Below are 16,731 nucleotides of genomic sequence, written 5' to 3'. Positions count from 1 at the left end.
CACCCGTGTGGGACAAGGCTATGTGTTCGAGGCCTCCCAGCCAGAGCAGGACGAGTATGACATCCCACGCCACCTGCTAGCCCCGGGGCCCCAGGACATCTACGACGTGCCCCCTGTTCGGGGGCTGCTTCCCAGCCAGTATGGCCAGGAGGTAGGTATTGGGGTAGGGGTCGGGGTGAGGGCCTCAGCCCAGCCCCACTCAGGGAGCCGTGCTTTCTCTGCCTTGGCCGGGGTGGTCCTAGGGGAGGAGCTGTGTGGTTTCTGCTCTTCCCATCCCCTCAGGTGGCCCTAGTACCCATATCACTGCACTTTTCTGTCTCAGGTATATGACACGCCCCCCATGGCTGTCAAGGGTCCTAATGGCCGGGATCCATCGCTGGATGTATATGATGTGCCCCCCAGTGTGGAGAAGGGCCTGCCGTTGTCCAACCACCATGCCGTGAGTAGTCAGGGAATCCTGGGGCCTCATGGGCTGAGGCCTGATCTGTATAAAGAGTTTTGGGTGTGCCTGTTTTGTGGGGTGGGGACCCACGTTTGTAGGGATAGAGGCAACAAGAAACGTGACAACAGGCGCCAGCTCTGTCCCTTGCTCTGTGACGGAAGTAGAAACTAAGTGCTCCTTTGAGCTTCAGCTTACTTGTCGGCAAGAGGACCACTTGTGAGGTCTTCTTTAGCAGGTTCTTGAGAGGATCACACAGGATATTAGAAAGGTGACCACAGAATTTATCATTCAAAGCAAGACACTTTTTTTTTTTTAAACGTTTATTTATTTTTGAGGGAGACAGAGACAGAATGCGAGTGGGTTAGGAGTAGAGAGAGAGGGAGACACAGAATCCGAAGCAGGCTCCAGGCTCTGAGCTGTCAGTGCAGAACCCTCCACGGGGCTCGAACTCGCGAGCTGTGAGATCATGACCTGAGCTGAAGTCGGATGCTCAATCGACTGAGCCACCCAGGCACCCCAAAGCAAGACACTTCTAAGAGTGAAAGGGGGACTAGTAATTATGAGGGGCATCGGGCATAAACCAGGACCGTCCTGGGTAAACCAAGGTGTTGTCATCCTAAATGTAACACAAATCTTCCTAGTTTCTGCCACAGAGTCGAGAATACATAAATGGTGGTGGTGGTGGTAGTGATGTTGAAGATGATGGTGGCGATGATGGTGAGGGTGATGTTGATGATGGGGTGAGGTGGTGGCGGTGATGTGATGTAGCGGTTGTGGTGGTGATGATGGTGACGGTCATGGTGGCCGTGATGGTGGTGGCGGCGGTATGACCGCTGTTTTCTCACCAAGTATTTATACTTACACAGTGAATTAACTCATGTAATCCTCACAACAAACCTTTGAAAGAGTTCTCCCATCTTCTGGCTGAGCAGATAGGCACAGGGAAATTGAGTCACCTGCCTTACATCCCACAGCTAGTAAGCAGTGGAGCCAGGATTTTGAACTCAGGTCTGGCTCCAGAATTGGGCTCTTAGCCACAACCTGTGCGGACAAGAACCGTGACACGCGTGCGCACCTGTGCTGTGTCTGGATGTGTGACTGGGTGCTGATCCTCAGCTCCCGGAGGGGTTGGGCGGGCACCCTTGACCGCTCCTGTGCCCCCAGGTGTATGACGTTCCTCCGTCGGTGAGCAAGGATGTGCCTGACGGCCCACTGCTGCGTGAGGAGACCTATGACGTGCCCCCCGCCTTTGCCAAGGCCAAGCCCTTTGACCCAACCCGCCACCCGCTGGTCCTCGCCGCACCCCCTCCGGACTCGCTGCCGGCTGAGGATGTGTATGACGTGCCGCCCCCCGCTCCTGACCTCTATGACGTACCCCCTGGCTTGCGACGGCCCGGTCCCGGCACCCTCTATGACGTGCCCCGTGAGCGGCTTCTTCCTCCAGAGGCGTCCGATGGCGGCGCGGCTGATGACACCGTGTACGCGGTGCCGCCCCCGGCGGAGCGGGAGGCCCCTGCTGATGGCAAGCGCCTGTCGGCCTCCAGTACGGGCAGCACACGCAGCAGCCAGTCGGCCTCCTCCCTGGAGGCTGCGGTGCCGGGTCGTGAGCCCCTGGAGCTGGAGGCGGCTGTGGAGGCCCTGGCACGGCTGCAGCAGGGCGTGAGTGCCAGCGTGGCGCACCTCCTGGACCTGGCGGGCGGCATCCCCGCGTGTGGAGGCTGGCGTGGTGCCTCCGAGCCTCAGGAGCCGCCGGTGCAGGACCTGCGGGCCGCCGTGGCCGCCGCCCAGGGGGCTGTCCATGAGCTGCTGGAGTTTGCCCGCGGTGCCATAGGCAACGCTGCCCACACTTCTGACCGCACGCTGCACGCTAAGCTTGGCCGGCAGCTGCAGAAAATGGAGGATGTGTACCAGACGCTGGTGGCCCACGGTCAGGCCCTTGACGGTGGCCGGGGAGGCCCGGGGGCCGCTCCCGAAGACCTGGACCGCCTGGTGGCCTGCTCACGGGCTGTGCCCGAGGACGCCAAGCAGCTGGCCTCCTTCCTGCATGGCAATGCCTCGCTGCTCTTCAGACGGACCAAGGCCCCTGTCCCGGGGCCTGAGGGGGGCGGCTCCCTGCACCCCAACCCCATCGACAAGGCCAGCAGCATCCAGTCCCGGCCCCTGCCCTCACCTCCTAAGTTCACCTCCCAGGACTTGCCAGATGGGCAGTATGAGAACAGTGAGGGGGGCTGGATGGAGGATTATGACTACGTCCATCTACAGGTAGGTGCCCGCCTTGCCCAGCGTCCCCAGAGGATTCCCTGGGGGAAGCCTTCTGGCCTCCTCCGGGCCCTAATTTTGCCACCCGTTATGGGGACCTTAATCCCCTCCACACGGAGGGCTTTTGTGGCCAAAAGAAAATTTGGGCCCCAGGAGGCTCAGTGAGTCCCTTTGCCCACTCTCTTTTTTTCATTTTTATTGTTAAAATGTTTTTATTTTTTATTTTAGAGACGGCGTGTGTAAGCAGGAGAGAGGGGCAGAGGGAGAGAGAGACAGAGGGAGAGAGAGACAGAGAGAGACAGAGAGACAGAGGGAATCCCAAGCAGGCACCATACTCAGTGTGGAGCCTGACGTGGGGCTTGATCTCACAACCCTGGATCATGACCTGAGCTGAAATCAAGAGTCGGACACTCAACCGACTGAGCCAACGAGGCATCTTTGTGCCCACTCTCTTTGACCTTCTAGGCTATATGCCCCCTGCTCCATACCCATTCCTCTACCTACCTATTGCCCTTTGGATGGACCTGGCCGTGTCATCAGGGGTCCTGCAGTACCAGCCAGGGCTGGGCTTCTCCAGTGACCAGGGCAGGAAGTGCCTCTGTTCTGTCTCAAGAGATGGATTCTGAAGTATAAGCAAAGACAGAGATAGTTGCGGGTGTGGGGTAATAAGTAAAACAAGAAGATGGGAAGATGGGGTAGGGATAGGCCTCTGAGCAGAGACCTGGGTGCCAGCTGAGTGCCCTGGTAAGGAGCATTCCAGGTTGAGAGGCAGCAGGTGCCAAGGCCAGGTGGTCAGGGATGGATGAACAGGCCCCGTATGCCAAGGGGAGGGGTTTGAATGTGATTCCTGGTGTGGAAGCGGGGGCAGGGAGGATGACCTGGCCACACGCAGTGTACCCAGCCCTTTTCTGGGCTAGAGGAGGTGAAAGAGGCCGCAAGAGCTGCCTCCTGGGAAACTGTCCCCACTCTGAGTCTGATGGCTGCAGTGTGAGCCTGGGCCTGGCTCGCAGCGCCACCTGGTGGCTGGCTTCCCTGCCCTGTGCCCCGCCAGACCTGTGGGGGCTTGTGGTTCAGCCCCGTCCTTGTGTCTTGTCTCCAGGGGAAGGAAGAGTTTGAAAAGACCCAGAAGGAACTGCTGGAAAAAGGCAACATCATGCGGCAGGGGAAGGGCCAGCTAGAGCTGCAGCAGGTGAGGATCCCCAGGCTGGCCAGCTTCTCTCTGCTTGGGCTGCTCGTGGGCCAGTGAGCCAGCCAGGCCCCGCTCAACTGTGTGACTGTCTCCCCGTGTGTTTGTTGGATTTGTGTGTGATTTATTATGAGAGTAATCATGGTAGACCTTTTAGGGAGCACATACACAAAAGTGTAAGACAGGGAAAAGGCCCCAGAGGTACTGGTGGTGCAGTGGGGCTGGTTTTAAGCCCCGCTCCTGCCCCTAGGGTGACCTCTGTCCATGTGCTTGAGATGATACTTTGTGAATAGTTACATCTCTTTTTATCCCAAGGTTTTTCCATGGCATCAAACCTTCCTTATAAATTGTTTTTAAAGGCCTTATAACATCTATTATTGTTGGCTGTTTACATTGTACCCAGTTTCCCTGAGTATAATGATACTACTGTGCTTATCTGCAGACATAGAATTTTCTTCATACTTTGGATCATTTCCTGAGGGTGGGAAAGGGATTTTTTTTTTTAAAGAAATAAGGAAGTTTTATCTGATTATGAAGATAATAAAAAACTGAAACATAGACTAGCACAAAATAAGCACAGAAACATCACCCATAAAGTTGTCCTCGCTCCACCCCTCCACTTCCCACCCATTCCCCCACCCCCCACCGGTCAGGGGGAAGGATGGTGTAGGTGAGAGCCGGCTCCATCCTGAGACCCACAAAGCCACAGTTTCCCCAGCTGTGAAGTGGGGATCATAGTTACATCCATCTCAAGGTAATTGTAAGGAGTGAGTAAAGAATGTATAATTCTTAGGAAGTGCCTGGCCCATATAATGTACTCAGTAAAGGAACCAAGGGTAATTATTAGGTATCTCTCTATCCATCCATCATCTGTCTGTCTGCCTAATAATATACGGAATCTCCACTGATCAGAGAAATGAACATGTACTTTATCTTTCTCTGGACCCTTCCAGCATTTATTTATCCAGTCCCTTGTTGGTGGACATGTCAGTTATTCCCAGAATTACTGCTGTAAACGGTGCTGAGCTGAATATAAATCTCTTCATGTAACTGCTTGATCATTTAGAGAAATTACTAGAAGCTAGAATAAGAGATAGGAGTATAGATGAAAAACTCTAAAGGTCTAGAGCTCTTAGGCCGGAGCATAAAGCACAAGTGTAATATGGTGGGTAAAATGTATGGACAAGGGTGTTGATTGCTCTGTTTCCACATCAGTGAAAGATCTGGAAACCCCCACCCCAAATATCTAATATTGGAATATTGGTTGATTAAATAAAATATAAACATTCATACAGTAGAACAGTATGTAGCTATTAAGAGTTGTCAGAAAACAGGAAAGACCCTGCAGAGTTCAAACTAAAAATGAGTGTGCTTCTCGCTGGATATGAGAGCCGAGTGGTGAGTTTCACCAGGTTGCTGCCTGAGGAGGAGAGTACGAGTGTTTCAGATATTAGGACAGGGCAGTTCCAGGGTGGTTTAGCCAATTAAGCCTTGAAATCTTGGATAAAATAGAACTCGTCTTTCCCTGAATCTGTGCACAGCTGGTCACAGCCGCTTAGTCCCCTGGGCAGAACCAGCGCTGGTAAGGACACGTCAGTCCACGCTGATAACTCCCAAGGCAGAGGCTGCCCGTTGTAGAAGTTTCCCTTTCCCTCCGCCTGTCATGACTGACACGAAGCACGTGACCTACTGTTAGGTGCTAACAGTAGAATATAAAATACTATATATTCGGTTGAATCTTGCACAACAGGGGTTTGAACTGCATGGATCCGCTTACACCTGGATTTATTTCAATAAACATATTGGAAAAGTATTTTGGAGACTTAAAACAATTTGAAAAAACTTGCAGATGAACCACATAGCCTAGAAATACTGAAAAAATTATTATTGTAAGAATACAGTATATAATACATGTAACTTGTAAAATACATGTTAATCAACTAGTTTTGTTCTTGGTAATGCTTCCAGTCAACAGTAGGCTATTAGTGAGTAGTTAAGTTTTTGAGAAATCAGAAGTTACTTGCACATTTTCGATTGCATAGTGAGTTGGTGCCCATAAACCCCATGTGCTTGAGTCACATGTACTGTGTTTCCAGTCTACCAATTAAAAAGGAAATAGGAAATAAAAATAAGAAAATAAAAAGGAAATAGGAATATTCATGTTTAAAGGAAAACATCTTGAAGAATAGTCACCAGTTTTTTATGTGAATTTTGTTTTCTGAAGTTTTACACATACCATGACCTACCTTTTTTCTTTTCTTTTCTTTTCTTTTTTTAAGTAATCTCTACACCCAATGTGGGACTCGAACTTATAACCCCGAGATCAAGAGTCGCATGTCCTACCAGCTAAGCCAGCCAGCGCTTTCTTTTTTTGTTTAAAGTTTTTATTGTGGGAAATTGAATATATTTATAAAATTAAAGAAGACAGTCCCGATACCATTCACCCAGCCCTAATCCCTCAGCACAATAGCTAACCTGGTTATCTAGCACCCCTTCCCCCCAATTTATTTTGGAGACATTATATCATATCATCTGTAAATACATTAATGTTTGGTTGTAAAAAATAATTTATAGGGGCATCTGGTTGGCTCAATTGGTTAAGCGTCCAACTCTTGATCTTGACTCAGGTCATGATCTCAGGGTCATGGGATCGAGCCCCGTGTCACAGAAAGATAATTTACCAGAATTGTACTTTATCAGAGGTTATTTCTGGGTGCGTGGGTTTCCAGGTGACACCTTTTTTTTTTCTGCTTAATGTATTTGAATCTTTTTACAACGTATATGTTAAGGACAAAATGTGTGTGAGTGTGTGTGTGTGAGTGTGTGTTTTTAACTCATTTTGAAGTACGTATAGATTCGTAGGAGGTTGCAGAGAGAGTACAGAACAGTCCTGTGTGCCCTTCACCCAGTGTCCCCCAAGGATTGTGTCCTAAGGCAGCAGGGAACAGCACCCACACCAACAGACTGGCGTCCCCAAACGCTACAACTGCTCATTTGTTCTCCGTTTCTATCCTTTTGTCATTTCAAAACTGTTCTATAAATGGAATCCTACCTTTCTGAGATGGGCAGAAGCTCCTTGGAGAGGACCCGTGCTCGGCCTGTAGCGCAGAGATAGCGGGTTTCCTTTGTGCGTGTGGCTGCGATGCTCACTGTGCTCTCCCTCTGCCCCAGCTGAAGCAGTTCGAGCGACTGGAGCAGGAGGTGTCGCGGCCCATCGACCACGACCTGGCCAACTGGACGGCAGCCCAGCCCCTGGCCCCAGGGCGGCCGGGCGGCCTGGGGCCCTCGGACCGGCAGCTGCTGCTCTTTTACCTGGAGCAGTGCGAGGCAAACCTGACCACCCTGACCAACGCCGTGGACGCCTTCTTCACCGCCGTGGCCACCAACCAGCCGCCCAAGATTTTCGTGGCACACAGCAAGTTCGTCATCCTCAGCGCCCACAAGCTGGTGTTCATCGGGGACACGCTGTCACGGCAGGCCAAGGCGGCCGACGTGCGCAGCCAGGTGACCCACTACAGCAACCTGCTGTGTGACCTCCTGCGTGGCATCGTCGCCACCACCAAGGCTGCCGCCCTGCAGTACCCGTCACCCGCCGCCGCCCAGGACATGGTGGACCGGGTCAAGGAGCTGGGGCACAGCACCCAGCAGTTCCGCCGGGTCTTGGGCCAGCTGGCCGCCGCCTGAGAGCACGGGACCAGAGAGGTGGGGGTCAGGGGAGGAGGGCGGCACCCGCCCTGAGAGGGTCGCCATGCTGCAGGCGCGGGGACAGGCACCCCAGCTCTGCCCGGGCCTGGTGCCCCAGACTGTCCAGGGGTTTGTACATATTTATGATGGGGCAGGATATGGGACGGGGCCTCCTCGGAGGAGCCCAAGCAGAGCTGGACCCCCCGGGAGCCGAGCCTGAGGAGGGAGCTGGTGGTCTTCCCTGAGTACCCTGGGGGCCAGGCCAGCCGCACAGGCCCCCCCACCCACATGGCCTCAGACGACCCCTTGAGCTCCCTTGAGCTGACCCTCGACCCACAGGAGTGCCATGTTCCCCCGACAGTGCAAGCGCCACTGTAACCAGGAGAAGAACCCAAACACTATTTTTCATTATTGATTTTCCAATCATTTGACTAATAGTCTACATTTAAATAAAAGTTTAAAAATGAAAAGCGGCCTCTGGTGTGAGAGGCAGGAGGGCCCCTGGGTGTGCGCAGGTGTGTCCTTGATCTCAGATGCCGCAGGGGAGGAGCAGCCGACGGAGCGGATTTGTGGTGATGCCATGGGCAGTTCTCTCTCGGGAGGATAAAGAAAAAGTGGGTCCCTTCAAGAGGAAACCAAGGCCCCGGGAAACAGGGCTGGGCTAGGGGCGTGAGCCCAGGGGTCTTCTGCAAGGTGTGCCAATGGTCCTGAGACCTGGGGAGCTGGGGCTGCTGGAGAGAAGCTCTCTGACACCAGCGCTGGAGGCTGGAGAGGTTCGGTGAGTGTGGAGCCCGCGGTGAGGTCCCACGGCCCCCGGCCAGAGCGAGGGCCAGCGTGGGGTCCAAGGCAGCTCCGGGACGAGGTGGGCTTTACTGTGGCACAGAATTGGTCGAGGGCACCGCTGGGGGATTCCACATAAACTCGTTTTCACAGACCTCACCTAGAACTTTGCTCTTAGAAGCTCATAGTATCAGCTTGTGGAACTTCTTCTCAAGTGTCTATTTTGAAATACACATAGACTTGGCCTCCAAGTTGGGGTGTGGGGGCCCAGAGGGCCCTTGCCCTGGGTCCACGTGTGGCCTCCCCAGCCTTTCCGAGTATGTCTGGCACCCCAGGTGAGCCAAGAGCCCAGGGATTCAGGGAGTGCTGCTCCTAGCTCTGACTGTTCTGCATGTGAACTTGGGCCTCAGTCTCCCCATCTCTGTGAGGAAAGGGTAGGGTCTGTCAGCCCTCTTGGACTCCACAGAGGGGACCCCAGTGAAGACAGCCAGCCTCCCACCGCTCAGCACGCTGGCGAGGACACAGAAGTGAAGAGGCACACAGTTGCTCTAGGGTTTTATTTGGGTTTTGTGGAAGTGGGGGTGGGGCAGGGGTTCAATTGGCCTCCAGAACCCCAAGAACCCAGGAAATAAACTTGGTGACACGGGTGTACACCCCCGGTGAGAATGGGTTACACCAGTCGCTGCCCCAGGACACGATGCCCACCAGGGTCCAGGCTCCGTCCTTCTGGCAGACCAGGGGGCCGCCAGAGTCGCCCTGCAGGAGGAGAAAGGACCTGTTTACAAGCCTGAAGCGGGGTGCCGGGGCCCCGGTGTGCGCCCTGACCTGCCCCCGCGCAGGTTCTGTGCAGACAAATGACAAGTGTGGGGGCAGAGACCGGGCAGGAGGCTCTCCGATCTGGGCCACGTGGCAGGCCCAGCTCTGTCGCCTACTCCTGGTGGGCCTGGGGCACGTGGCTGACACTCTCCCCCGGCTGGCTGGCGTGGGGGCCCCCAGCACCACGGCCGCCCGGAGGGGTGGAGCCGACGCGGCAGAAAGGAGCAGCCGCCTGGCCCGAGCGGGGGCGGGGCGGGGGCGGGGGCGGGGCCGGCGGGGCGGGGCGGGGCCAGGCCTTACCATGCAGGACGAGACGCCGCTGGCCCCGGCGCAGATCATCACGTCCGTGATCTTGCTGCCCCAGAACTTCTTGCAGTCGGCGTTGGACAGGAGGGGCAGGGCCGCCTGCTGCAGCTTGTCGGGGGTCTTGTTGGCTGGAGGGACACAGGGGGCGGGGGCGGGGGGGGGAGCGGAGGTCAGGAGCCCTCACCCAGCCGGCCCACCCCAGGGTGGAGGAGACCCTGCCTGCCCCCTGCCTGCTCCCAGTCCTTCCCCATCACCATGACCTCGGAAACGGAGCTCCCCACCTTCCCTCAGACCTAACAGTCAGTCCCTGCGGGACCCCTTCCTCTCCCATTCCACACCAGGCAGTGGTGACATGGCTTCCAGCACAGCTGTTCACGCGAGCCCTGAGCCCTGCCCTGGCAGCCCGTGTGGTGGGCGGGGGGCACTGCCTCCCCTCCGGGGAAGGGGGCTGACGTCCTTTTCACGGGGCCCCTGCTGGGGACCCGCCGCTCTGGGTGGCAGATGGGGGAGCACCGTCCTCCTGCTGCCCTTTCCTGGCCGCCTCCGTCCCGGTCAAGGACCAGAGGGTGAGCCGGGGCCTGGGCAGGAGCACCCGGGGCCCCGGAGGAAGATCGTCAGCGGAGGGAGCAGCCGGGGGAGGGGAGACCCAGCCGGACTCTCAGGGCCCCGAACCACAGCCGGACATCTGACTCCCGGCCCAGACTTCACGGCGAGCTTGACACAAGCGCCCGCCTCAAGTCTGGAGAGGAGTCCAGGCTGGAAACCCGACCGTGGGGACCTCGTTGCAACGTAGTGAGAGTGCCACCTGCTGGTACTTGGGCGTTTCTTCAGCAACTTCGTCTTCAAGTGTGCAGTATTTAAGCTCATCTTTATTCTTTGATTCTTTCATTAAGAGGGTTTTAAGTAAAGAAACGGAAAGGAGGGCCTGAAGGGCTCAGTCAGTTAAGCATCCCCTTCAGCTCAGGTCATGATCTCACGGTTCATGGGTTTGAGCCCCACATCAGGCTCTGTGCTGACAGCTCAGAGCCTGGGCCTGCTAAGGATTCTGTGTCTCCCTCGCTCTCTGCCCCTCCCCCACTCACCCTCTGTCTCAAAAATAAACATTTTTAAAAATGCTTAAAAAGAAAAAATGAAAGATGTATGACTTGGAATTTATGTGCTTGGAATTTAGACCATAAAAGCCGAATGAGTCTCCCTTCTGAAAAGCCCCTGCAAGGACACTCACAGTTATACCGGGTCTTGCCCCAGCCGGTGGTGGCACAGAGGGAGCCGGCAGGGAAGCTGGTGTTGGCACTGGGCAGGCAGACGGGGGACGCGGTTGTCGAGAGGAGGGCCGGTGTGGCCAGCTTCAGCAGGGCGATGTCGTTGCGGCCCGAAACCTGGTCCCACAGTGGGTATTCAAACACCTGTGGAGACGCCATGGGGGCTGGGCAGTCCTCACGGGAGGATGGCCGATCTCATGGACGGGAGGGACCTCAGGCCAGGAGAGGGCTCAGTGCCAAGGGGCCCTTGTTGAGAGCGAACACAGATGGGGCCGCACGGACAAAATCTCTGGAAACTGGTGGGAAAATGGCCCTTGACACGTTGGTGATATTTAGTTTTTTCTATTTTTGTGCTTTTCTACAATGAGCCAAACTTCAGTGTTTGAATAGGAGTCTTCTTACTTGGGAAAGAAGGGAAGAAGGCTTTGGTGGGTGAGGCCTGAGCCGACTGGCTGGGGTCCTCTTTGCCCACACACCCTGCCCGCCACGGTCCTCACCCATCCCTGGCGCCCAGGGGCAGCCCTGCCATGGCCTTACCGCCCCACCCTCCTCAGCCGGCCAGCCTGGCGGTACCTCAGTGATCCTCAACACCTGGACAGCCTCCTCGTCAGAGCCGTGATCAGACACCCCAGCCACCACACGGTGGCTCTTCCTGGAGAGAGAGGAGGCAGAGAGGGTACCCAGGTGAGGGAAGCCCTTTCTGGGCCCCTCACTCCCACGGGGGCCTCTGGGCCTCAGTTGCCCCGTCTGTAAGGTGGAGGCACAGGACTAGACCAGCTCTCGTGGAACAGGCTGGGGCCTGAGGTGGTGGGGGGCATGAGGGTGGGGATTTTCTCGGGGGGGGAGGGCGGATAGCAGCAGCTTTGTCCCCACCTGCCATCTGTCTCAGACCCTTCCTGCCAGGCTTCATTCCCTGGAAGCCTAGTGGGTGGCTGGGCAGGGGTGGGAAAGGGCAAGGAGTGACCGTCATTCCCTGACAGCCAGGGCGTCCCCACTGCCCCCACGCAGGCCTCACCTGACCCTGCAGTGGGCAGCAGTGACGACCCAGTGCTGGCTGATGAGGGAGCCCCCGCAGAAGTGGAAGCCGGAGCGAGTCTGGGGAGAGAGGTGAGACAGTCAGCCTTCCCCCTCACGCCTGACCCCTCCCCGTCTAACCCACCTCTCCTCAGCTTCCCTCTCACCTGCAGGGACACCTGCCAGGGCCAGGAGCTGGGGACCGCATCCTCTCCATTGACGATCCGGGACAGGCCACTCAGCTCAGGGTGGATGGCAGGGACCCCACAGCCTGGGGGCAGGGACACGGCAGCCGGTCAGCGGATGGTGTCCCAGGGGGGGCCAGGGATAGAGCCTGGCACTTCCAGGCCTCTGGAACCTAGGTGGCAACCTAGCACCCAGAGCTTTGGCCAGTGCAGGGCAGCCGGCCCCTTGTCACCCAGCCAGCAGCTGCCCCAGGTGTCCTTGTGGAGGGTCCTTGAGGCTGAGGGCATCTGGAGTTGGGCGGGGCCTGGAGCCAGAAGGCTGGGTGTCCACTGTGTGTCCTGAGAGGAGCGTCCCTCCCCTGCTGACCCCAGGGTCCCGGGGCGTGGGGGCCGGGATGTCCTGCTGGAGTCGCTGTTGTTCTCAGGGCCCCTGGGTCTGCAGCAGGGGCAGGCTGGGGTCAGAGAGTTACCCTGCTCAGGGCAGCATAGACCCGAGAGGCTGCCCACGTCCAGAGGACCGGGGGGCGGGGCCAAAGGGATGGGCGTGGGAGACATTCTTGAGGCAGAGCTCCTACGGCTCGGGGGCAGGTGTGGAGGAGCCCGGACGAACCCCGGCTTTTGAGCGGGTGGACAAGGCCAAAACGAGGCAGGTCCAACCTGTCTGGTTGAGTCTGAGGGGCCCGATGGACCTCCAGGGGGAGGAGGAGTGGGGAGCCGAGGAGAGGCGCCCAGAGAGACTGAGAGGGGTGGGCGGGGGCCCGGCCCCCGGGGTGGGCGGGGGCCCGGCCCCCGCGGGCGGTTAGACGTGTGGGGACTTGGTCCTCCGGTTCCCAGCTTCTGGCGGTGGGGGCCGGGGAGTGGGAGAGGCTTGGTCCGGGGCTGCCGGGCCCACCGGAACCTTGCACTCACCAGAACTGCTGCCAAAGAGGAGGAAGCCAAGGACAACCGGGAGAAGGGCCATGGTGTTCCACTCAGGAGGTGGGATGGGGTCTGCCCGAAGGACCCCCGTTATATTCCCCTGGCCCACCAATTGCGACGCGCCTCGCCATCCCTCCCTTATCGTGAGTCCTTGGGTTCAGAAGCACCTGGCTCCTGCCCGGGCCTGGGAAAGAGTCGGCCCCGGGGGACTGCTCCTGGGAAGGTTCCCTGGGACCACAGGTGTGTGCAGCCAGCAGCAGGGCTCATCCCCCCCGCGGCCCGCTCCCTGCCCACCCCCCGGGCCGCCGTGCCTGCCGGGCGGGGGGGCCCAGATCTCACATCATCTACCTGCGCCCTTCCTGGCCACTCTCTGGGGAGGAAGACTAAAGGGGGGCCTCTCTGGGGACCCTCTGGTACCTGACCCAGTGAAGACCTAAGTTCGGGAGAAGGAGGACTCAGAGGCCCCAACACAGGAGACACCATCATCAGTGTGTCTTTTATTGGTTTATTGACTCTGTGGGAGCAGGTCAGCAGGGAGGTCACGGTGGGGCCGACGGCTCAGTTGGCTTCCAGGATCTGCTGTACCCAGGGCATGAGCTTGGTGACGCGGGCGTACACGCCGGGCCTAGAGGTGGAGCAGGTGTTGCTGCCCCAGGACACGATGCCCACCAGGGTCCAGGCTCCATCCTTCTGGCAGACCAGGGGGCCACCAGAGTCGCCCTGCAGGAGGAGAGAGAAAGCGGCTTGGATCTGGCCACCAGGTGGCCTGGGCCAGGGACCCCTGGACATTGTTCCAGAGACCATTCCGGGGCCTCACGGCCAGTAGACGCCCGGCACGTGCATATTGGAGGGATTATGAAAGAAGCTTCAGTAGCTCCGTCTGTGATCTGTGCCCCTGAATGTCTGGGCCATCAGCTGGGGTCCTATAATAGAGGCCCGATAAAGCTGGTTTGCTTGACAGGAAGGAAGCATGGGTGGTGCTGGCCTGGCTATGGAGCCACCGTGAGGGAGGGAGGGCTGCCCGATTCCTTCCAGAGCCCTCTGGGCCACTACATTCTGCTGCCCAGGTTGTACACTGCACTAATCCAGGGGATGGCATTTGTTCAGACATTGATGATGTCAATGGAATTTTGCAATATGGCAGTTTCGAGACCAGAGGCCCTTGCTCTGCATCCCTCTGTTGAGATCATCAGTTTTTACAACTGCTCAGGCAGGAATTCCAGAAAGAGCATGTCAAGCCTTCAAAAGGGGCCCTATGTGTTATTTCTATCTCCTCTCTCTGGCCAAGCCCCTTGGCCTGGGCTTTGGCCTGAATCCACCCCATGCTGGGAGGGAAGGGGGTGCTGGGTGAGTCCAGTAGACCATACCATGCAGGAGGAAACGCCGCTAGCCCCAGCGCAGACCATGAGATTGGTGATCTTGCTGCCCCAGAACTTCTGGCATTCGGTGTTGGACAGGAGGGGCAGGGCCGCCTGCTGCAGCCTGTCAGGGGTTTGGGCGTCTAGAAGGGCAGGGCGGGGGGTCAGCACCTGCAGGTGCCCGCTCGGCAGCCCCCACCTCCCACCCGCCCGGCTAGAGGTCACTCACTGGTGTGTTTGGTCAGGCCCCAGCCCGTGGTTGCACACAGGGTCCCAGCGGGAAAGTTGTCATTGGCATTGGGCAGGCACACGGGGGACACAGTCTGGGAGAGGCGGGCAGGCGTGGCCAGCTTCAGCAGGGTAATGTCATTGTTGATGGTGAACATGTTGAACTTGGGGTTCTTGAAAACCTATGGGGAGGGCAGAGGCTGACACAGAGCTGAACCAGGGTCCCAGGCTCCCCCAAATCACCTCAGTGCTTCTCTCTGGACAATGGCCTGTTCAACTTGGCAGGCCTTTCTGTGGCCCCAGGAGCCTGAGGCCGGGCCCAGGACCGAAGTGCAGACCTCGAACGCCCTGCTTTCTGCTCTGCCCCCTCACGGTGGACCACTGGGGAGGTCGAGAGCAGCGGGGGCGTTTTCAGGGCTGCACACTCCGGAGGGCCGCCCCACCTGGCCTCCGGGGGCCACCATACCTTGGCAATCTTCAGCACCTGGATGTCCTCAGCATCTGAGCCCTGGTCAAACTCCCCGGCCACGACCTGGTGGGTGGTTCTGGAGAGGGCCAGAGAAAGGAGGGGGTTCCTGCCGTGAGGTCCTGGGGCCGTGCGGGGGTGCCGAGTGCATACGTGTGCGCATATACCTTTGTGCATCTGCTCAAAGTTGTTGATCACAGAGACGGGAGCTCAAAATCTCAATAATTGCCCCTGAAACAAACTGCCCTAGAGCCTGCTGTGTGTGTGTTTCCTTCCCAGTAGCCTTTGGGAGACCAGCAGGACTTGGGTTTTCGACACAGTCCAAATAAGGAAACTGAGGAACGAGGAGTTAAAGGTCTGGCCCTCACCGCCAGGAGTCTTCCCCCCACCAAGGAGTTTCCTGGGGACCCTGGGCCCTCACCTGACACCACAGTGGGCAGCAGTGACCACCCAGTCCTCGCTGATGAGGGAGCCCCCGCAGAAGTGGAAGCCGGTGCTGTCCTGGAGGAAGATGGAGAGGTCAGTGCTGGCTGGACACCAGCAGCCCCCAGCCTGACCCCAGCTGGCCCAATACCCCAGTGTGTCCCCCACTCGTGCGCAGAAATCCCCCCTCACCTGCAGGGACACCTGCCAGGGCCAGGAGCCCGGGACAGCGTCCTCGCCATTGACGATCCTGGACAGGCCACTCAGCACAGGTTGGATGGCGGGGACCCCGCAGCCTGAGGGTGGGGGTATGAGGTGAGGGATGGAGGCCAAGGGCGTCCCAGAAACCCCCCAGGGACAACTCAACCTGACTTGTGCTTCAGCCCAGACAAGCCCAACAGGCTGGCGGGGAGGTGGTGGCCGTACTCAAGCACGGGCCGGAGGCTGGGCTCTGTGGGTTTGAACCCAGCCCCATCGCTCCCTCGCTTTACCATTCAGAAAAGCTCGAGCAGGCAAGGCAGGAACTTGCTGTGTTCCTGGCACATAGGAAGCACCAAGTGAACACAAGCTGTCAAGTGCTGGGCTCACGGGCCCCAAGGCGCCCACACCTGCCTGCTCACCATCTGAGTCTGTTGGGGAGCCACTAGCTGTTCAGAGTTTTCGCTGCCTCCGGACCCGTCCTCCCGAGCCCTTGCACTGGGCGTGAGGCCTCAGTCAGCCCCAGGAAGGCCCACCTCCCCCTGGGGGCCTCACACTGACTGGTCTGGCCCAGTCCTCCCAGCATCCCCATTGTGGCGATGGGGCCGGTGAGGCTCAGAGCGGGAGAGAGACCCGCTGGGGTCACACCACAGTGCTCGGCCGAACTGGGAGCAGGGACCCAGCTGCCCCTTCTGGTCTCGGGGTCTGGAGGGCAGCGGAAACATCCCTCCTGGCCTCTGCTTGCCCCGAACTCACCGAAGGCTGTGCCCAGGAGGGCGCAGCAGGAGAGGAGCCAGAGGAAGGCCATGGTGCCGTGGTCAAGGAGACATAGGGTCCCTGCCTTGGGAGCTCCCCATTATATCCCTGTGCACCAGGCTGTTATCGGAAAACCTTGAGGTGACAATCCCTTTCCTGGGCGTGTGCCCGAGTAGGCAGGATGTGCCAGAGCAGGCCTGGCATCAGGGCCTGGGATGGCAGCAGCTGCGGCCCATGGTTGAGCTTGGGTCTGGGTCAAGGGCGAAGGTGGGACCAAACAAGGTGGCCCTCGACCCACAGCCACAGGGAAGGGCTCAGGAAGCTTGGGCTTCCTCCTCTAGGCCCTGTTTCATGAGGGCCAGGGCCAGGCCTGGCAGGGTTTGAGCCCCAGCCTATTGTCTCATAGGCTGGAGAAACTTGGACAAGTAATTTATCTGGTCTGTTAGTTAT

At 57.9% G+C, this 16,731-nt stretch overlaps 3 protein-coding genes across 5 annotated transcripts in view; 1 reads left to right on the top strand and 2 right to left on the bottom strand.

Moving 5' to 3' along the window:
• The window catches only part of BCAR1 (BCAR1 scaffold protein, Cas family member), a 37,978-nt gene extending 29,937 nt beyond the window's left edge, over nucleotides 1-8,041 (top strand). For all 3 annotated transcript variants that reach the window (XM_019413158.2, XM_019413160.2, XM_019413159.2), the window contains 5 exons: nucleotides 1-151; nucleotides 323-439; nucleotides 1,607-2,704; nucleotides 3,801-3,890; nucleotides 7,059-8,041. The exon at nucleotides 1-151 is cut by the window's left edge and continues 11 nt beyond it. In XM_019413158.2, the coding sequence (XP_019268703.2) occupies nucleotides 1-151; nucleotides 323-439; nucleotides 1,607-2,704; nucleotides 3,801-3,890; nucleotides 7,059-7,571 (1,969 nt within the window). In that variant the 3' untranslated portion in view covers nucleotides 7,572-8,041. The remainder of the gene's footprint in view (nucleotides 152-322; nucleotides 440-1,606; nucleotides 2,705-3,800; nucleotides 3,891-7,058) is intronic.
• An 852-nt stretch (nucleotides 8,042-8,893) lies between these two features.
• On the bottom strand, nucleotides 8,894-12,952 carry LOC109245697 (chymotrypsinogen B-like). The gene is made up of 7 exons (XM_053906678.1): nucleotides 12,844-12,952; nucleotides 11,917-12,020; nucleotides 11,751-11,830; nucleotides 11,309-11,387; nucleotides 10,699-10,879; nucleotides 9,468-9,601; nucleotides 8,894-9,107 (listed from the first exon to the last, which is right to left on the bottom strand). The coding sequence occupies exons 1-7, from the start codon at nucleotides 12,893-12,895 to the stop codon at nucleotides 8,946-8,948; spliced, it is 792 nt and encodes a 263-aa protein (XP_053762653.1). The 5' UTR covers nucleotides 12,896-12,952; the 3' UTR covers nucleotides 8,894-8,945.
• A 371-nt stretch (nucleotides 12,953-13,323) lies between these two features.
• LOC109245696 (chymotrypsinogen 2) lies at nucleotides 13,324-16,406 on the bottom strand. Its single transcript, XM_019413161.2, has 7 exons — nucleotides 16,282-16,406; nucleotides 15,520-15,623; nucleotides 15,326-15,405; nucleotides 14,905-14,983; nucleotides 14,440-14,620; nucleotides 14,220-14,353; nucleotides 13,324-13,572 (listed from the first exon to the last, which is right to left on the bottom strand). The coding sequence occupies exons 1-7, from the start codon at nucleotides 16,331-16,333 to the stop codon at nucleotides 13,411-13,413; spliced, it is 792 nt and encodes a 263-aa protein (XP_019268706.1). The 5' UTR covers nucleotides 16,334-16,406; the 3' UTR covers nucleotides 13,324-13,410.
• Nucleotides 16,407-16,731: the final 325 nt, after the last annotated feature.

This window comes from Panthera pardus, unplaced genomic scaffold (assembly GCF_024362965.1).
Source record: "Panthera pardus isolate Hobbes unplaced genomic scaffold, ASM2436296v1 HiC_scaffold_19, whole genome shotgun sequence".
Lineage (NCBI taxonomy): Eukaryota > Metazoa > Chordata > Mammalia > Carnivora > Felidae > Panthera > Panthera pardus.
Note: the sequence above shows the minus strand (reverse complement) of the source record. Positions and strands in the feature narration are given on the sequence as shown.